Source organism: Panthera tigris, chromosome C1 (genome assembly GCF_018350195.1).
Source record: "Panthera tigris isolate Pti1 chromosome C1, P.tigris_Pti1_mat1.1, whole genome shotgun sequence".
Lineage (NCBI taxonomy): Eukaryota > Metazoa > Chordata > Mammalia > Carnivora > Felidae > Panthera > Panthera tigris.
In genome coordinates this window covers 98,945,519-98,966,717 of record NC_056667.1, presented here as the reverse complement: position 1 = coordinate 98,966,717, position 21,199 = coordinate 98,945,519, and the positions used below count along the sequence as shown (strand labels likewise).

Here is a 21,199-nt window from a genome sequence, read left to right as displayed (position 1 = left end):
GTTAAGTAACTCGACCAAAGTCAGCAGCGAGGATGTGGGAGAACCGGGGTTAGAACCCGGGCTGTGCCGAGTTCAGTTCGGCCACCACTTCCAGGAAGTTCTGCCATTGAATAAAGCACAATATGGGCCTCCACCGCAAGCACAGATTCAAGACTCCTGACAAGGGCTTTGTTTTTGTTTCCCGGAGAGAGGACGTGCTCGCTAGACGCCCGCTTCAAGGCTCGCGGGTCCTTTGCGGGGCTTTGGGAAGGGCCTGTGCTTCCCGCCGGCGGCCCGGCAGCCTGCGTGTGAACCGCCGATGAACTTTGGGAGCTGCCCGGCTCACACACGCCCCCTGTGCCCAGCCCTGGGGTGCCCCCCGCCCCCCTCCCCGGGCAGGTGCGCCTGGGCGGGAGCACCAGCCCACGAGCGCCCCGCCAGGCCCCTGGCCAGCCCCTTCTCCGCGGGCGGGGGAAGGGGCGGGCCCGGGGGCGGCGCCTCTTGCCCAAGCCCCCGCCCCCGCCCCGCGCGCGGCTCGCCCGGGTGCTGCGGGCCGGGCCGGGGGGCGGGGATTCGGGAGGGGCCGGAGCGCGGCTGCCGGTGCGGCTGCGGGGGGAGAGGGAGGAGGCGGCGCGTCCCCAGAGGCGTGCGCCCGGACCGCCGGCCGCCGGACGGACGCGCGGAGGGAGAGGGCCGGGGGCGAGGTCAGTATCCGGTGGGGGCGCGGGCTGCGCGCGAAGGGGCGGCGGCGCGGGCAGCCGGGAGCCCGGGGCAGGGGGCGGGGAGGGCGGTGGCGGGCGCGGGGCCGGCTCCGCTCCGGGGTCGGGCCCCAGACCCTCCCCTGGCCTGGCCACGAGCGCGCCCCGGCAGCGGAAAGCGCAGCCCCCCGCTCGCTTCGCCCTCCGTCTCTTTTCTTTCCAACCAGCGAAAAATAAACAGCCGGGAAGGTAAAACAATAGCGGGGCCACCTGGGACGCGGCGCGCGCGGAGCTCCCACGTTTGGGGCGGGGGCCGGAGGTGGAAGCGGGAGTGGCGGCCCCACGTCGAGCCCCCTCCCGAGGTGCCCCGCGGAGGGTGGGGCTCCCGGCGGCGCCGGGCTCCGCGGGAGGCTAAGGGAGTGCCCTGGAGTGAGCCGTGTGGGCAAAGTATTGCAGGAACCAGCAGGCTTCCCGCAATTGCCCCGCTCCGGGCGGGGAAACTGAGGCGGGGGCCAGTGGAGCGACTTGCCCAAGGTCAGAATGCACGGGTGGACGGTCCTGGTCCAGGAACGGGACCCGGGCGTCCGGAGCAGCCCGGCGCTCGGCCCCTCTCGGTTTTGCGGCGCTTGTGTGCGCCTTGGCTACATCTGTCTTGTGTTTCTTTCAGAAATCGGCTGGCATTGTGGGACCGGCTTCGCTTCGGGGCCGCCGAACGCCAACTTGCTTCGTTTGTTCTGGGAAGGTCTGGGGCAGGTGGCGGCCCCGTGACCTACCGTCATGGATGGAGACGGACTTTTGGATGAAGAAACCCAAACAGTCCGTGCTGTTCCCGGGCGATTTAGCTGTCAAAGGTTTTGACAAAACCTACCGTCTTCCCTTTGGGGAATCCGAATGAGGGAGCTTACAGACACCTTCACTGGGAAGCCAAGGACATTCCTGTATAATCAGCGGATGAAAGGATTTTCTCAGACTCTTTTTTCCCTTTTCCTCGAGGATTAGTTCACTGCAGTCTACAATTCCAGTGGAAACCGCTAAGGCACAGGATGTGACAGAAGCCTAGAGGGCCTTCAGAATTGTTCTGGACCCTTCCTTTAGCATAGGGTAGTTTAACACAAGCCACTGGCCGCCCTTCCCCCCTGCCCCCCATCTTGCCGATGATCTCTTCTCTTTAACCTCTTCTCATTTTTTGAGTTAAGTTCTGTTTCCAAAACTGCCCTCTGGAGCTATAAGTGGATTGCCAGAAATGAGAGATTAAGTGCGGAGAGAAGAGGAAGCGTCCTGTGTGGTGTCTCTTCTCCGCTGCCGACATGAAGTGCTTTTTTCCAGTGCTCAGTTGTCTGGCTGTGCTGGGTAAGTGTCTCCGCTTATCAGTGCGATCGATGTGAAAGTTTAACCTGCCGTTGGTTCCTGTAATTCCTTGTGGTTCTTTCCCATCAACACTTGGCTTTGGGGGACACCACGATGCAGCCGGTGTGTGTCACAGGTCGGAATAGGAACCAGGAGGAATGATGGGATGTTGCCGGTTGTCTTTAAGAAGGAACATCTGCTGTCCTTGAAGTGTCTGTCCCGGGCCCTGTGATGAGATTGCCCCCATCTGCCAGTTGGTGGTTTAGGGACTCCGTGTGGCTCGTGGGTTGGCTTCTTGTAGTGTCATAAACTTCAGTGTCTTCCCTTCTGTGTTGGTCCACATCAGTTCCTAATTTGGAGTGGGCACGTTATTCTTACTGTGGGGAAAGTTGGTTTGGTGGTAAAGATGTTTTTGTTTGTGTGTTTGTTTGTTTTTTGGGTTTTTGGGGGGCTTTTTTGGAGGAGGAAGTAGGCATGAGTGGAGTAGGGTGGTGAAGGGATGCGTTGCCCTGCCCAAGCGGTCTGGAGACTAAATGTGTGGGGGTACCTATCTTACGTCCCCTCAGCAAGGAGCCTCAGACCGTAGTTCTGGCAGGAAGAAAGACCCGAGGAGTGGAAAGCTGCTTGGGAGGGGGTGTGTTCAGATTGGTGGGGGGGCCCGCTGCAGAAGGCCACAACGCCTAGAGCAGGATGACGAACTGTGGCCCTGAGAGGCGAACCCTTGTCACCTCTCTTGGGGATTCCCTCCTCATTGCAGAGGTCCCCCCTCCTTTGCCCATGCTCTCCATGCCGATGAGCACCATCTTCAGTGTGGCATTAGAGGGACACATCTCGGGTCTAGGATAAACTCCCACGCCGGGATCTCACGCATCCTCCGTCTGTCTCCTCAGACCTCGCACACGAGCACACCTTCTGATCTCTCTGTATGGTTCTGTCCCTTGTGTTTGGAAGAGGGCATCACACCTGCCTCTGGTGTTTGCATCTCCAAATCTAGATATTTTGCATTTACGGAGTTTATGCCTGAGCTGCCGGCAGTGGAGATGGCTCTCATGCATTGTCTCTACCCATGCAAGAGTTCACAGTTGGGCGGAAAGAACGGATTTTGGAGTTAGAGAACCTGATTAGAATCTCAGTCTCATCACGATTGCCATGTGAATCTCTGTAAAATGGGATGATACTGCCAAGGCCTGTCTTGCCAGTTCAAGGCTATAAGGTGTCCTAAATATCTCGGCTGCTTTGAAACACGTCTGGAACACCTAATAAATGTTCAGTTGGTGGTTCTCAAACTTAGGCGCATGTTGGAATCACTGGGGGAGCTTTTTTTTTTTTAAATTTTTTTTTTTTTAACATTTATTTATTTTTGAGACAGAGAGAGACAGAGCATGAACAGGGGAGGGGCAGAGAGAGAGGGAGACACAGAATCTGAAACAGAATCCAGGCTCTGAGCTGTCAGCACAGAGCCCGACGCGGGGCTCGAACTCATGGACCGTGAGATCATGACCTGAGCCGAAGTCGGACGCTTAACCAACCAAGCCACCCAGGCGCCCCTGGGGGAGCTTTTTGAAACTTTCGATGTCCAGCTCTCTGCTCCCCTAGGTAATTCCAAGTGAAAGAAGCAGTGTGTGAGTTCATTAGAGCCAGCCCTCCCCGCCCTGGCACACACACAGACGTCGGTCTGTTGGCAATTTAGTCAGTGTTCTGCCCCGGTGTGGGTTAGGATCCAGTGTCCCGTGTCTCCTGTCTGTTCAGGCAGAGTTAAGGCAGGTAGCTCTGGGTTTGCCAGTGCTAAATAGCCTAGTGGTATTTGTTATACTGTATTTGTCATTCACTTAGTGTCTGGGTTTAAATCAGTAATTAGTGATTCATGTGGATTCACGAGGACAAACAAGGAAAGCCCTGCAGGGTTGGATGGCTAAGGTGGGAAAGAGGGTTGGGTGGAAGGGTGGGACCGGGGCTGGAGGAGGAACCGCCAAAGGCAAAACAGGGAACTGTGACTTTTGTGCCTTTTGTTTCTCCCGGCTGCTCTAGAAATGTGTGGCCTCCTGCGGGTCCCCCCCCCCCCTGCTGTTTGCCCTCTGGGCGACTCTGGAGTGGAGCTTGGGCACACTGTTATCTTCCCTCCACTCCCAGCTTCGTGTATAAACAGGTGTCGTGGGCCAGGAAATGAATGTCAAGGTGGCCTTGAAGGGGAGCAATGGCAGATGACCAGACGTGGGTGAGGGTGGGAAGGTTTCGTGCCTGGTGTTTTTGCACACACCCCTCCGGTGGAGTCTCATCTTCTCCCCTTCCCCAGTGACTCTCAGCATGGCCAGGAGGGGGTCTTGCTACTCCACTGCTGTTAACCTTGGAGAGCAGGAGGTGTTGGGAGGGAACAGAACCCAGGTTGGGGGTCGTACTTCCCGCTTGGCTTGCCGTCTGGTGTGGGCTGATTCATGCGTCAGCATTCTTGCTGTGTAACGTAAATTAATGTGTAATTTCAAAGAGCAAAGAATCCTGAGGTTTTATGCTCCTGTGGGTCACACACACCTGGAATATAATTTTGTTTGTAAAAAGTAGGATAAGGCTGAGTCCTCTGGCACTGACATGGGTGCCGCCAGCCTCCAGAAATGGCACTTCGAGGCAGAACACCCTATGACAGTACGTGAGGGTGCGGACAGGACCATCTCTCACCTGCCTGCAACTCCCTCCACATCGTTAGGCCTGTGCTTTCTGCGCCCTTCCTCTGCCAGTGTCTGGGATTTGGATCAGCTTCCTCCTCTTCTGCCTGTCTGGGTGCTGAGTCCTGCCCTTGTCTTTGTCCTGCTGAAGCCACATGCGTACTGCTTCCTGCCTCCTTGACCACTGTGTCTTGTTTCTTTCTCTGGTAGCTCGGGGTGCCCCACCCAACTTGGGAGCCATTGGCTGCCACGGCCACCCTCGTTCCAATTCCAAAGCCATCTTATGCCGGGGCCTGGTTGAGCCATGAGGATAGTAAAGTCACCAGTGCTGATGGGTGGAGACAGGGGCAGAAGATGAGGGGAGAGAGTAGGAGCATGCATGTGGAAAGGAGGGAATGAGGCTGTGGCTGTGCCTGGCAGCAGCCTGCATGAGTGACAGTGACATGGAAAGATGACAGCCACGTGGGAGAGACCGAAAAGGATTTGTGTTTGCAATAACAGGAAGGGGACAATCAGGAAAGATGAATATAAGCTTCAGGCACATGAAGCAGATTTCGGCTCTGCATAACCATGAGTAGTGATGCCCTCCTAGACCAATGCTGATGTTGCAAACAAGATGAAAGAGCTTTAAAAGTAGTTAGTTAGCAAGGAGAAATGTAGGAGCTTGGAACATCTCTGGATCAACACAGGAGAGTCCGTGGCTGGCTAGTGGCCATATGGGTTCTCCTTCAGTGGGAGAGAATTTCATTGTAGAGTTTGGGCAGCCTCTCCCTTGAATACGATGGGACTGAGGCAGTGATCACCTACCTCCCAGTCAGTTATGGAAGGCTTCTTCGGGTAGAGGCCAGAGGGTTCTTCCGAAAGAGATCGAAAGGTACTTTGATGTTCTGATGAGTGTGAGCTCTGGGGCAGGACTCGTGATCAAAGGCAGAAGGGAGAAGCGAGGCAGTGTGGGGCAGTAGGGGGAAGAGCTCTGACGATGGTGATTTATGGATGAACAAACAGGTCCCCACCAGCTGTCCCAGAGGTGGTGCACTTCCCTTTCCTGGGGACCATTTAACAAGGGTGCTGGGGAGGGGAATTCTTTTTTGGGGGGCGGGGAGGGGCAGAGAGAGAGGGGGACAGAGGATCTGAAGTGGGCTGTGAGCTGACAGATGACAGCAGCCAGCTGGATGCAGGGCTCGAACTCACGAACTGTGAGATCGTGACCTGAGCTGAGGTCAGACACTCAACCGACTGAGTCACCCAGGCGCCCCACTGGAGAAGGGAATTGTCGTCGGGAGGACTAGACGGGCCAGGATGCCTTTCAGCTGTGTGAATTATCGAGCCACCTCTGTGCACCCAGGGCTGTGAAGATGTCCCGGTCTCCTGCATTTTGCATAGCAGCAGAACAGTACCGCCTCTCCTGGCTCTGGCCTTTGCTGTGAAGCAAGCCCTATCTTGTTAAGTCCTTAAAATAGCCTCGCTGGATAGATGTCTCACGTGGTCACCTTTTTGTAGGTGGAGATACTGAGGTCCAGGGAGTTTAAGGAACTTGCTTCAGTAGACTACTGTCCCCCAGTTCCATACGGTGCTCCACAGTGGTGTGGAGGCCCCTTCTGTCTTGTTCCATGTGCATGCCTCCATTCCCAAGGTCATGGCATGGTCCAAGAAGGCTGTGCTGGCCCTAGCCATCGGGGAGGAGGAGAAGGAATGGTGAAGGGCAAGACCTCCCAATTTAAGAACACTTCCTGAAAGTTGCACACGTCTCTTTTTCTGCTTCTATCCCCATCGGCTAGAACTCGAGTACGTGATCGTATGTGACTGCCAGGTAGGCTGGGAAATACCATCCTTCATTCCGAGCGTACAGCTAAAAACAGGGTTGTGTTACTGCTGGGGAAGGAGAGAGCCAATTTTGGAGGGACGGCTATGGGCTGCCGGCGGAGTGGCAGAGCTAGTAAGCGGCAGCACGGGGTTTTGAAGCCAAGATCATTTGGTTCAAACCCTGTGCCCTTCCATGTCACCCGCTGCCCCTCTGTGAGTACCCAGGCCCAGCCCCTGGCCTCTAAGAAGCCTTATTGGGAGGGCCTGAGCCAGATGAGCCAAGAGTTTGTTACTCGGGAAGCAACATAAATCAGCATATGATTACGCAGGCAGTGTTGTGGTTTTAGCAATAGTACTGTTCTGCAGTGTTTATAGAATGCTCATGTGCCAGTCACCGTTCAACCCTTCACAGAGCAAGCCCTTCTGTATTAAGGACCATCTCTGGCGTGTTCACTGCTGTAGCCCCAGAACTCGGCCTTCTGCGCGTACCGGCACAAAGTAGGCATTCAGTTGATTTTTTGGTTGAATAAATGGTTTCTGTGTCGGCTCCTTTGATCATGATAAGGAAACTCAAGGTTCAGGGAATTAAAATCATTGTGCTCAAAGGACAAGAGCTAGAGATTGGCTACAGGGCCTGTGCTTTTATACCACTCAACAGGGGTTCTTAACCTTTTTTGTGTCCCTGGGTCCTTTGAGCGGTCTGGGAAAGCCTATGGACCCTTTCTTTGGGTAACACTTTGAAATTCATAAATAAAAATACATCAACTAACAGAGGAAATGAGTTCTATTGAAATACAGTCATCAAAACATTAAACAAATTTAGGATCATAGCAATACGCTTCTTAGGAGCACATTAAATAACTAGCTCAAACAGCAGTTCTAACAATTACCGTAATTATGGCACAGTGAAGAATGAAAACGGTGTGTTGAGGCATCTGTGTCAACTGTGAGGTGATCTGAAGGCATGTGTGACTTGCGTTGTGACAGAGTCACAAGTCCCGGAGACATCGCCATGGTGGTTGCCTACATTCGTAATCAAACAGTTCGCATTCACTTAGAGGTTAGCTGCAAATAAAGCTGTCATTTTTTTTTTTTTTCTTCAAGTTCACATACCTCCTGACTTCCGTTCACGGACCCCTGTGAAGTTCAAAGTAAAGTTCAGGGTAGGCAGCGGTTGCTGGGAAGATGCCGTGTGAGAGGACTTTATTGGCTTTCAGAAACGGGCAGGGTTTCCACGCGGGGAGCGTTCTATTCCCAGTAGAGTCCTGATGGTGCTGAGGAGTCTGTGGTCATAATGGTGGTAGAGTGGCCCTTTAGGGTTCAGAGAAATGACTGTCAGGGGTCTCCAGGGTCCAGTTCATCTCGGATGGTGAGGACACAGAGAACTGGCTTCGATTGTAAGGCGTTTGGGATTTGGGCTTAGACTGAGCCCCTAGGGCCCAGGCAGACCACTTCGGCGGAGCCCCGACCTAGAAACTGAATGAAGTGGCTTCACTGCTGGCCTCCCGTGGTCCCCGGCCTTGTGCATCCTCTGTTATGGCTCCTTGATTAATATTTTGAGGTTCCTTTGGGAGCTCCTCATTTGCTATGATTGGACACCTGTTTCTTTGCGGCTTGGAAGTGAGCACAGCTAACTCTTCGTGAAGGGTTGGTTTTTAATTTAAGGAAATTTAGGACACCTGTGTGTGAATGCCCCTTGATTTTCAAAGAAATGAGTGGTTGCGTCAAAATCAAGCTTACATTTGTAGAAAATCACATGTTGCCAAATTCCTTCATCAGGAATGCTTTATTAAGTGGCTAATTGTGGGCCACAGTGGTGGGGACTTAACAAAGACCATGGCAATGGACCTCCCTTAACTGGAACCTCCAATTAAGTGGGATTTTGTTTCTATTATTTTGAACTCCACTTTCCGAAAGGCCGAGTTCACAAGATGTGGTAGCGAGGATTTATTCTCGAAATCGGCTTCCAGGGCACCGTCAGTCCAGTCTCTACATCTTCCGCATCTATAATTATAGTAGCAGAAGAGAATGATGAGCCTCAGGGCACTGTAAGATCCTAAATCACAGATTAAATTATATTAACTCTACTCAGGCTGGAAAGTGGTCAGATGTATTTCAGAAGCCTTTATAACAGGCTTTATAATAACGAGAGTTGAAGCAAAGTTTCTGTCTAATCCTCTGTTAACCCTTTAATTAAATTCATCCAAATACCCTATTCCCTGTCATCCCAGTGACCCAGGCTTTGCTGAACGCCACCCTGTCCCTGTCTTCTAGGGGATGATCATCTAAGGCCAGCCGTAAAACAAATGGTAAATCACTTTGCAAATGGAGAGGAAGACATTGATAGTCTGTGCTCTCTGAGGATGGAAGACAGGTGTCCTTTGGGGAGGGAGGGGCCAGGCAAGTTTGTTCTTGTTTTCAGCTCAGCAGGAGTAGTGAGGAAACTCTGTCCAGGAGGGAGATTGAGGCTGGAGTAGCTTATGAGTGGTCAGTCTGGAAAGGCTTTCTGGAAAAGCTGGAATGTTAGACATTTTTTTTTTTAATATTTTTTTAACGTTTATTTATTTTTGAGACAGAGAGAGACAGAGCATGAACGGGGGAGGGGCAGAGAGAGGGAGACACAGAATCTGAAACAGGCTCCAGGCTCTGAGCCATCAGCCCAGAGCCCGATGCGGGGCTCGAACTCACGGACTGCGAGATCGTGACCTGAGCTGAAGTCGGACGCCCAACGACTGAGCCACCCAGGTGCCCCAGACATTTCTTAAGTAATGGGAGAGCGAGGTCCTGGCAGAACTGTGGGGTGAAGGACACCCTGGGCACATCGGGCTGCTTTGAGAAGGCTTCTCAAGGGGTGGAGGAGCCTGAATGTCAGTGTGCTGGCTGGTAAGAATTGGAGCGGTCGGCATGAAGTGTGGATATTTGGGCCTGAGACAGAAGGAAGATACCAGAGAGCTGTAAGTGGGTACCTGGAGGACCACTGGTGAGAGAAGGCCGGAGGTGGGGGTCCAGGGGACCTGTTCCTGCACCAAGGGATGAGCTTTCGTGTACCCATCAAAAACCAGGGCAACGACATTCTGACAAAACTGTGAACTCAAAGAAACTGGTGTCCCGTCTTCTAGTGGTGGCGTCTTCCCCTTGACCTTCAGGTCCCTAGGCCTTCCTTTCTTAAAATGGGGCAAAAAATCCAATACCAGTTGTGTGTTCTTTCCCATTACGATGCCTTGATGTCTGGGAGCATGTTCAGAATTGCCTTAAGTTGGCGTTATTTTTGTGTATTTGATATTGTTTTTGTTTGTAATACCCATTTTCCCATTCTCTGGAGCACAGTCCATACCTCCTTTCTCATGGTGTCTTCAGAGAACGCCGTCTCTGCCCGCAGGGCACCGGATCCTGCCTGTGGTGTATTGGTGACAGAGATGTGTCATGAGGCAGGCTGCTGACCTCCTTCTCACGGACCCCTTTTATTAACTTCCCTTCCCTCAGGAGCCCCATACATTTGAAATCCTCTGTCTGTCAGCATTAAGTAGTAATTAATCTGTTTTTCCTATGTGGTAACCAGTATGGCTGCTCACCCTTGATAGAGTGATGTAGTTCAGCTCTGCAGCAAAATTAATCTGGCACTCTGCTTAGTCCATGACCAAAGGACCCACGTGGCCTTGCCTGTTCGGTCTTAGTCCTGTGTCTCCATGATAGGGGAAGTGTTGTCATTGTTAGGTGTTTTGAAATGTCCAAGGTGGCCGGCTTTCTGACAACCCCACGGGTTACTTTGAGAACCCCAGGGGACATGGATATCCTCGATGGTGTTTGCCATGAATTGGTTGCTTTGGTGACCTCGATTGACTTTGCTAGGGCGACTTTCCGTAGAAAGAGGAACGGGAGACTGGAGTTGAGCATCCATTGCTACAGGTCAAACCACACCTGTCCTGTCCAGGGACATCCTACTCCTCTCTCTTTTTTTTTTTTTAAAAAAACTTGCAGAGAAACTTCACAACGTCTTAGATGTAACAATGCCATCAATCTTAAATGCCACTGAAGACTTAATTTGAATTAAGTCGTAATTTAAAACAGCAAATACGGTGCTTTAGGGTAACGTGTTGAATAAAAGTAAGGTCCTGAGAGATTGGTTTCAATTTCAGAAGGTAGATTATATTTGTTTGCTTTGTTTTTTTGGATTTTAATTTGTTGACAGAGGTAACACGGGAATATAGTTCTGTTGTAAAAAATCTAAACGGTACAGACAGAGAGTAAAATGTGAAAGTTCCCCTCTCCACCCCATGCCCCTTATTGAGGTCTGATATATGTTCTTGACAGTTTGATATATATTCTTCCAGGTCTTTCTCTATAATTTCTATGCATGCATACTCACGCAAATATAGATTTTTTTTTTTTTCTGACATAAATGGAATCATGTAGAACATATTGTTCAACCACTTGATTTTAAAGGGGTGATTTGCCTCACTGTTTTTTCAGGCTTAATTTTATGGCCATATCAGAACTGATTTGGTTATTTTATAGCTAGTTGGAACTGTAATTTGTGAAATCAGTGGGGGAGTAGTGAGCCTCATTCAATAGCTATATCGTGGAATAATTTTGTCCTGGTGTATTAAGGCAAGAGTCATAATAAAAACACTACCCTTAAATTTTAATGTATTTAATGAAAATAATTGACTTGTTTATTCGGACTCTTTTTTTCCCCAAGCACATAAATTTAACAAATTGAGTACACACATATTTTGTTGACTGTTTTCATTATAATTTTGAAATTATGTTGAATGAAAATGAAGCCTATTTAAAACTTGTTAAGAGGACAAGCATAAATATTGGGTTTGGGGTCTAATTCAGTCAAGTTCTTTATTTGTTCATAGACTAACTAGGGGGAAAACTGGACAAGTTTTTCTACATTTTCTTAAAAAAATTTTTTTTTAACGTTTATTTATTTTTGAGAGAGAGAGAGAGAGAGACAGAGTGTGAGCAGGGGAGGGGCAGAGAGAGAGGGAGACACAAAATGGGAAGCAGGCTCCGGACTCCGAGCTGTCAGCACAGAGCCTGACACGGGGCTTGAACTTGCAAACCGTGAGATCATGACCTGAGCTGAAGTCGGATGCTTAACTGACTGAGCCCCCTAGGTGTCCCAGTTTTCCTGCATTTTCAGTTCCCAAGTGATTCTTCCGTGTAGAATGAATTGGACTAATGTTGCCACTGAGGTTGCTGGCTACCAGACATTTAAGACCTTAACCTAAAAGAGCACTTTTTCCTCTAGCCCTGCAGAAGCGGCTGTTTCTGTAAAAAGATTATCATTTCAAAGTGTTGGGTTACTTCTCAGGTTCGCTGGTTATGACTGTCTTTAAATCCCTGGGAGCACATGCGGGTTTCTTGGATCGTTCACCTTTACACCAGATTTTTAAAATAGTTACCGTTTTGGAGGGATGGTCATTGGGTTCACATGTCCTAGTCTGCTTTTCTTCAACAGCAGGGTTTGATGTTCCTACCACCCATCCCAAGACCACTGTTCCATTAGAAACTACTTGCAACACTTTCCTAAAAAGACTATTTATCTGGGGTGCCTGGGTGGCTCAGTCGGTTGAGCGTCTGACTTCGGCTCAGGTCATGATCTCATGATTCGTGAGTTCGAGCCCCACGTTGGTCTCTGTGCTGACATCTCAGAGCCTGGAGCCTGTTTTGGATTCTGGGTCTCCCTCTCTCTCTGCCCCTCCCCTGCTCATGCGCCATCTCTCTCTCTCTCAAAAATAAATAAACATAAAAAAAAAAAAAAAAGACTTTATCTGTTCATTCAGCAAATATTTGAGTGCTGGCTACAAGCAGCTCATTGTTCCGTTTTCTCACATACCAGGAATTAAAAGGTATAATCATGACACATGTTCTAAGAAGTCACCTGATCTGTATTTTTTAATCTTAATAAATAGAGTAATTAAAAACACTCTGACATTTGGGAACTCTTTTCTGTCCCTGAGGTGCAAAATCTTTTCTCTTCCTGTTACTTAACGTCTTTTCCTCCTGGTTTGTTGTCACCTCTTTAGCAGAGGCGATTACACATACCCCATCGGCTGTGACAAAGGGCCCTTGATGACTAAAAGAGGAGTACCAGTGATTGGGGGAGATTGGGGTGGGTGGCCCAGCGAGGGCAAATTCTTTCTCTTGAAAATACACAAATATCCCAAGTCCTGGAGATGTAGAATGCCCTTATTAACTGCGGGGGATATTGTCTGTCTGTGGGAACTGGGAATCTCACTCTTAGCTCTGAATTTCTAGGAAGCCGGAACAGAAGAGAACTAGAGCAGTCACATACTTGCCATCAGACAGGAGACACATCCACACCGGGCTTTCTCCTGAGCACCCTTATGTTGGGGGTGTGGTGGCGGGAAGGTTGCTATGTCCCTGACCTAGGACTCCGCCTCCCTGCTTCCCAGGAGAGCCTTGGGAGGAGAGGCTGTGGGGACGGCTCAGGGCCCTCTCCATGTTGGCCCCATTTTCCAGAAACTGCCGTGTTGTCTCAGTGGGATCCAGGCTCTTGCCAGGTGCCGTCATCTGACCTAGGGCTGACCCTCCCCACGCATCCATCCACTTCTCTCCAGCTTCACCAGCGCTTCTTCTGTCTCCACCAGTTCACTGAGACTCGGGGTTGGAAACTGTGCCTGGTGGGAGTCCCCTCCACCCCAAAGCTGGTGGCCGCTGCTCCCCAGAGCGTCTGGGACAGGGCGCCATCCTTCTCGGAGGCCTTTCTGGCGTTCGTCATCGGTTTTGTTCCGCGGTGGTTTTGTGTTGGTTTGGGGATGGCTGGTCTGTTGGGAATTCTGCTTCCCGGATGGACACGTCTCCAATAAACTATAGGGAGTGACTGTGCAGGTAGAGTCATTCTGTCTAGGCTCGTTCTGAAACCAGGCAACCCTCTTTATGATGCTGTTTAGAAATGATGTGCTGAACAGTTTCTTAATGTCTTCTGATGTTTTAGTACAGAAGATGGCATGGTGGACCGTTTTGCCGTCTGCCTTCTATTATTTCGTTACAGAAACACAAGACCACATCTGAGCGCCTTGCCTGGCTCTTTCTCCGTCCCTCCGTTGGAACGGGGGCTGTGGCCCCTAGCCGGGTGTCCTGGCACCTTTCTGGCTGGAGGAACAGCATCTGTAACTCCTGTCTCACGCTTGTATGAATCCAACTCTTCTGAACAGCTGTCCCCTCACACACCCTCAGCGGACTTCTCGAAGGGAGGAAGGACACAGAGACCTCAAGTGCCTCTAGGCTTGAATGTATTTTGAAAGGATCCTCACGGATCTCACATGTAATCCTTTTATCCTAAAGGGGAATTATTCTGGGGGTGAGGAAAAGACTGCCGTGGCCTGGGTTGGGGGAGAGTGGTAGAAGGACTGGAAAATGCCCCGAACAGAAGAGAGAGAGTCTCTGGCATACACAGTCTTTGTTTTAAAATTAAAACATTACGTAATACAAACATTTGCCTTCCCACTTTTACCCCTGCCACAGAAGAGCTGTCATTTCCCATATTTGGAATTTGGGGAGAGACAGGCCTCATTCGAGGACAAGGCCGGATCCAGTCTATGCTTTGGGGGAAAGTAAGTAAATATGAGAGCCTTGAGGGCTGCGGTATTTATGGTGAATCTATGATTACTGCATGTGCCTCCTTGTCATGATTTATTCAGCAGCCCCTGACGTCCTGGTGCTGATGCCGTGCCCATCAGTAATCTGACTCCTGTTTTCTTCTCCATATTTTGCCTTTTGCAAATGTATAGGCATTCGGCTTTAATCAAGTAGGCTTTTACTCTGTCATCTGTAACGGGGATGACTGAAGTCATGTGGAGGATTTTAAGTAACTAATCTCTTAAGACATTCAGAGCATAATCTCCCCCACGCCTTGCTCATCCTGCCTGCATCGGGGAGATTTGCAGGGTTCTGCAAAGGAGGCAGGATGGGGACTTTGGCATCCTTCAGAGAGACCGGGTGTCCTCCTTGCCGGCGACGGGCTTTTGTTTGCTTTTGGCGTGGGGACAGGGCCTGCTGATGATTTGCCATGTCGAGAGAGTTCAAGACGCCCCGTGAATGTGACTAGTGTGTTAGCAAATCTCGGAGCCGGTGCAGAGAACGAGAGGCCAGATGCGCACGGAGATACAGTCCAAGCTCATTGGTGTCTGTGCAGTGCGGCCGGGACTGGCTTTCAAGGAGAGGCTGCGAGGTAGATAAGAGGCCTGCTGGTCCACGGTGTTCACTGACATTTGTCATTACATTACATTATATCAGATCCGTGACAGGTTCGGGGGTGCAGGACCTAAAACTTTCACGTGCTCTGCTTACCATTGGAATGTGACTTCATGTGCATCGTTTATTAGACTAAACTGGATTACAGTTTCTTTTCACATCGTCCTTTCTTGATTTTCTGGTTTCAACCCCTTTCTGATGTTGGCTCAGTTTCTTGCTGTCAGAAGTGTCCTGCAGAGGAATTTGGCGAACTGCAGGTTCAGACTTCGGTGCTTTGTCTTAATGTGACGGTGAAATCCCTAGCAACATAGACTAACAAAGACGATTGGTTTGAATTAGTAAAATGTTAGAATTACCAAATATTTTTCAAGAACTTCGCTGTTATTACTTTTAAGTAAATACTGTAACTCAAACTAGGCTAATCGAGCGCCTAATAAAGATCCTTAGGGGATCCTGCTTTAGGAGAGAAATAAGAATGATTTGCAATTAGCGCACCAATTGTTTATGTAAATGGAGTTTCTGAAAAACTGGATTGTGCTTGAAAACAGTTTGTTCTCTTAAGTATTTTAAATAGTCCCTATGAAACCCTGTGTAATACACTGCCGGTCAATTATATGTGGCATAAATACCTGTTTCACGAAGACCTAATTTGACATTATTAGCAATATTGGAATTTCCAAGCTAGTGGAGTCCCTGATCCTTACCCCCCAATTCTTCCACAGCACCTGCACTTGTGTATTTTAACATGAATTAGTAAATTTAACAGCTATCTAATGTGTTCTGCTGTGTGCTTGGCAGTGTGTTCTATAGAAAAGACAGCAGCCAGCACCCTTATGTAGCTTACAGGCTAGCAAAGAAATCAAGCAAGTCCACAAATAAGTACACGTATAATTAATTATAGTAGTGAAGCTGAACGGTGTATTACTTTTTAATTAGCGGTCTAACGCACCAGACTGTAAGTTCCATCGGGACAGGGATTGTATCTGTGTGTTGTTTGTTGTTCATGGCATCCCAAGCCCCTCCTTCACCTCTTGCCTGGCATGGAGTAGATATTAGGTTGAATTGTGTGACATTGCCACGTTAGTAGGTCAGAAACCATTGAATACCAACAGCATCATATGGTTCAACGTACTAGTTGTTGAGTCAATCTGTATCGAATGTTGACTATGCGTTGTAATCAATGAACTCTGGGAGCATGCTGCATTTCACACGGTTTTCTTCAGCCAAGGACATGCTTGCTACCCTACTGGAAAAGGAATTTTAAAATTTCAAAGAGCTGAAACTCAGGGACCTGTGATGTAGACAGGGTGCCTCGATGGGACTTCGGAGCCTTGTGTTTGGTATGGTTTCTGTGCAGTTCCTGGCACGTTTCCCAGGCTCAGGTGCTGTCAGCAGCCCAGAGAATCTGGGAGAGGTTGTGGGAAAAGCTGACATGAAGGAAGAGATCTGAGCGGGATGGCCCCGGAGAAAGGAGGGAGGAGAGACCTATCAGCAATGGAAAGACCCGTCCCTTTAGTCCAGAGTCAGAGGGAGCCCTCACTTTTACAGCCCAGACCTCACGTGTTCTCATATTCAACGCATTTGTGTGTGCCCACGAAGTGCCCAGTTACTTGCTAGGCACCGACTGTCCTCATTGTGAGCCTCCTTTGTTCCTGATGGGTTGTGGGCTGGATGTAGATCGCTGGCCCATTGGAGGCAAGGGTTGAACTGAGGAGAAGGCCCAGCTGGGCCCTGCTGGGAGAAGCCTGGTGCTCTGGCCTGTGGCCTACTCCGTATCTGTGGAACTGGGAGTCGGGTCCAGCCTAGGGCTTGGACCGAAGCTTCCCCAAACCTCCTCTGCTAAGTACTTTTTTTGCATCTGTTTGGATTTGTTGGCCTTCTCTCCAGTTTCTCTGCACAAATGTCCAATTGTGTCCACTCTATTATCATGCTATTTTCTCACACCCACAGGATAATTTCTAGTTCAGCTCAATTCCACAGCTCTTTGTTGAGCACCCTTATGTGCCAGCACAGGATGGGGGTGGCAAGTTAGGAAAACACAAATATGTGACATCGGTCCCCGCCTCTGGCAGATGCCGTTGGTTGCCTACGTGGCAGCCGTTCTTTTCTTGATGGCGGAGCCCTGACTTGGTTTGAAGGTCATGCCTCTCTCTCTCTGTGCTACTCAAGGAAAAGTGACCCTGCTTCCAGCTCCAAAATAAAAGTCGACTGATCTAAGCCAGTCATAAAGGCCCATAGTTTAGACATGGGCGTTTGGCAGAGTTTTGGCCAGTGAGATATGAGGAGAGTCTGCTGTGGGGATTCTGGGAAAAATGTCTTCTCTTAAAAAGAAACACAGAAGGGGCGCCTGGGTGGCTCAGTCGGTTAAGCGTCAACTCTTGGTTTCGGCCCAGGCCATGATCTCGAGGTTCGTGAGTTCGAGCCCTGTGTCAGGCTCTGTACTGACAGCGTGGAACCTGCTTGGGATTCTCTCTCTCCCTCTCTCTGCCCCTCCCCCACTGGTGATGTCTCTGTCTCTCTCTCAAAACACACACACACACACACACACACACACACACACACACACACACACACACAGGAGGAGGACAGCTCCTTCCACTAGATTCTTGGAAATGAGGCAGCCATCTTATCACCATGAGGAAAGGAAGTCTGTTGAGCCCTCAGAGGTGAGGAACCAGGGTCCTTGATCACAGAACCACTAAAGACTGACAGGCTGGCCTCCATACTTTCTGTCTTCACTGTTGCAGCCAGTCGAGTTGGTGTTTTTGGCTACTTACAGTTGACGGCACCCTATATTAGACTCTCCCTCAAAGGAGCAGGAAATAAGGATTTATTCTCATAAAACAGTACGATTCGGCTTATCATCCACATGCACACTATTCAGAGCCAGCGTTCAGCCCCATGGTGAGCCAGAAGGGAGAGAGGGAAGTCCCTTGGCCGGCAAAGCCGGAGCAAGGAGATTGTATTTGGAATGGATCCTGAGGTGGGATTAGGATTTGTGTGGGAAGAGCAGGAGGACATTCTGAGCAGCGGATGGCATGAGCAGACCTGCAGAGACAGGAGTGGCCAAGGCGCTGTCGGAGAACGGCGAGATTATGTCCTAATTCCACAGGCAGATTCTAGAGCATGGCGAGCTGCAGGCTTAGAAGGTGACCCTTGATGGATGCAGTGAGAGGCGTTGTGAGCAGGGGAGAAGCTAGGAATGGGGACCTTGAGGGGGAGGGGGAGGCCACCATGTGCCGGGTCGGTTAGAAGGGAAGACAGCAAAAGCTGAGTGGAATAATTCGGTTATAGGTGGTGAGGTTTGAGGTGACAGCAGTAGGAAATGGAGGAAGATATCGGAGGAAAATTGTAAAGGAGTGAAGGAACTGCTGAGAGACGGGTTGATTGAATGCGGAGAAAGGGGGACATCTAGAAGCTGCCTCTGAGTGTTTGAGCGTGATGACATAAAATGGACATTTGAAAGAGGGGATCGATTTTAGGACGATGCTGTCTGGTCTTTGCCACTGAGGCTTTGAGGTAATGATGGAAGACCTAAGTAATGGGACCTTGAATTCATCTGAAAATACGGGTCAGGCCTTGGGAACGAGAGGCCAGGGCTTATGATGATGTGTCAGAGACAGCACAGATACACGCATAGCCCTCCAGATCTGCACGGTTTTGTGGGGTCATGTGCCTGTTCTTAGTAAAATGGGTGAGGAAGTGGCAGGTGTCATCTCCTGGCGGAGGCAGCTAAGAGCCAGTATTCTTGCATTTCTTCCCCCCTCTTCCCCTTCCCCCAGGCCTGAGCATCCTGGGGGCCAAGGGCCCCGGGCCTCGGATGCGGTCACAGGGGAGGAGGGCCTCCTTCCAGCATAAGACTTCGATTGTTCTGCCCTTGGCCGGGAAGTCGTGGTGGTGGAAGCCAGACCTGAAGCTGTAACAGAGTGGCGCTGCTCCCTGCTGCTTGTGCAGGGTCCAGGTGATACGTGGTCTTCAGGTTACGCTTCAGCACCTACTTCTGACACGGTTTGCTCAGAGGTCTGCGTGGAAGGGGTTAGAGCTCACTGGCTGCCTCTCGTTCTACCTCCGGGGCTTAGTGGTCTTGGAGGGTGAGTTTACTTCTTGCCTCTAATACCAAAGCCTTTTAGCTTTCCAGGGTAGGGGCTCCCTGCCCACGAGCTGTGGTAGGGAGATGGCCGCTATCTCCAGGGGTAGCAGCGTGTCCAGTGGCTTGTGTAGGGGAATGTTTCGGTGGCCGGTATCCACTGGTGACCAGCTTGAGCGTCTCAATCATCGGCGGATCTAGACAGGGAGCTTCAGGAAAAAGTTCCAGAGCTTCATGGTAAGCTAAGAACGAGGTGCAAAGCCCAGTTTTTTTAACCATCCTCTTCTCAGAAGATTGGAAATGTGCCTTTTCTTAAAGGCTCGGGAGTGTGTGGAGCAAGGCAGGCCCTGGGCCCAGACCACTCTTTGCTACGGCCGGGTTCATTTTGCGGGCTGACTCACACTATTTTTCTAAGGGCAGGGGCCCTGATGAAGCGCTGGGAGGCATTTGACATCTGGTTTTTGTCAGGCAGCGAGTAAAAGTGCAGATGCCGAATCTGATCTTGCCTTAAACAAAGCAGAGCTGGGTGCAGGAGAAGGGCCTTTGTGAGGCGCCTCTCCTGCTCCGGGTGCGATCTCTGGTGCGCTCTGTTTCTCGTCCAACTGGAAACTTGGAGGCCCACAGAGACCCAGCAGAAAAGCCTTCAGACGGAGGGATAGCCAGGCATCGGCCCCTCGGGCTTGTCTTTATGAATTTGAAAACTGAACGACATGGAGGGACCGTTCCTCTGTCTAACGTTTTTTTAAATTTTTCTTCCACTTTCAACAAAACCGAGGTGTCCTGAGTATTTGTGGGTACCGGTCTGTTCATGGGTAGCCGCCCTTATTTTACCCACTGCTCTCCCTGTTTCCTCTGACAGGCCTAGAAGGTCCACGTGTCGTCCCAGGGGGAGATGACACCAAAGCCATCTGTCAGCCTGGCCTTTTCCTTTGTCCATCTGTCCTTCCAGTCATCCTTCCATCTGTCTAGCCAGGCCACATTCAATAAGCATTTGTTAGGGAGCTGGCAGTAGGATTTGGGGCAAGCTACTTAACTCTTCTAAGCTCCCATTTATTTCCTCATCTGTAAAACAATAGGAGCCACTCATGTGGGTTAGTGGGAGAATTGAATGGGGCCACCCTATGGAGAGAGCCCTTGGCACGTGCCTGGTGCCTGGTAAATGCTCAGCGGAAGTTGTCCTTTAGAACCAGGGGGCCTTCCTGGTCAGCTGACTGGTGGCAGGTTGCCTTGGCCATTTGGAGATTGGATTTAAGCCACAGTACATAGTTGCTGAGCCATTAATGCAAGACCTTTGGACCACATTGTCGTCACATTCCTTAGGATATCTTGCCGTTCTTGTTTCAGTCTGGGCGAGGCCACCCTAGCGGGGCTCCAAGAATCTCTGAGCCGTTGAACATATCCACTGGCCGCGGAGTGTCCACCAGCCTTGGCCTCATTTGACGTTGAGAGCCGTGACAGCTCTGAGGGGGTTTACTCACCCCATTGATTGGGCCCTACCCCCTGGGGCTCGCCTGCCTGTCTGCCCCACCTCTTTTGCCAGCCCTCTGCCTCTGCGCCTTGGCTTATGCGGTGTGTCAGCCGGCCTCGCTTCCAGCCTCCTCTATCTGCTCAAGCTCCTGTTTCTGTCAGAGCTCCTGTTCTCTTGCCTGTTCTTCAGGATTTCCCCCATTTTGCGTTCTTTTCCAGTGCTCTCAGGGAGTGGTGTTGATGTCATTTCACGCACCGTGCTGGGGTTTATGGAAAGAATGTGCGTTGGCATTTGAGCGTAAGGAATCCTAGAGTATCTGTTTAGAGTGTCCAGCGGAAGTGAGTTGTTTATTGCTGGCTGGCGTGCTGGGGTGTGGGGGGGCGGGGCTTGGGGAGATGGATACCCGTGTTACCTGGGATAGCATCCCCTGAAGCACAGGGACCCCACAGGCAAGAGTAGGCTGGCCAGTGCTGGACTTTCCTGCTGGTGGCAGTGGCTCCTGACCCGAGGGACCCCACTGTTTGCTCCCCTCCCTTCCCTTGTTGTCCAGACTTTGCCGTCTCCCTCCTCTAGATTTCTCCACGGACAACTCGCTTGCTTTTGCCTCTGGTGACGTTGGTATCCTGTGAATACTCTTCAGTGGCCGCTTTCTGCCTCCTTCCTACTCTCCTCCAGTGACTTGAGGAAATTCTCGCCTATGCTCTTTATGAGCCAGAAACTACCCCTGTCGCAGCTGGTCAGCGTATTGTGCTAAGAGGAACTCGTGAAGTAAAATGAGACACACTAATGAACTGGCACCTTTCGCCTCCCGAGCCTTTGAAAGTTCCTAGGAGTCTTGCGGGTCCACGCTTTCTGACCCCAGCCCCTAGAAGTCTCCGGCTCCCCCTGAAGGCAATGATAATGGCATTTACCCAGGAGCCAGGCACGGGAA

The 21,199-nt window shown here is 50.7% G+C and overlaps 1 protein-coding gene across 2 annotated transcripts in view; it reads left to right on the top strand.

Moving 5' to 3' along the window:
* Positions 1-613: 613 nt before the first annotated feature.
* The window catches only part of IGSF3 (immunoglobulin superfamily member 3), a 93,093-nt gene continuing 72,507 nt past the window's right edge, over positions 614-21,199 (top strand). The window contains exons 1-2 of one of the 2 annotated variants that reach the window (XM_042993817.1): positions 614-683; positions 1,345-2,027. In XM_042993817.1, the coding sequence (XP_042849751.1) occupies positions 1,985-2,027 (43 nt within the window). In that variant the 5' untranslated portion in view covers positions 614-683; positions 1,345-1,984. Of the gene's footprint in view, positions 684-845; positions 927-1,344; positions 2,028-21,199 lie in introns of those variants that run through there. The other variant, XM_042993818.1, reaches the window with a different exon arrangement.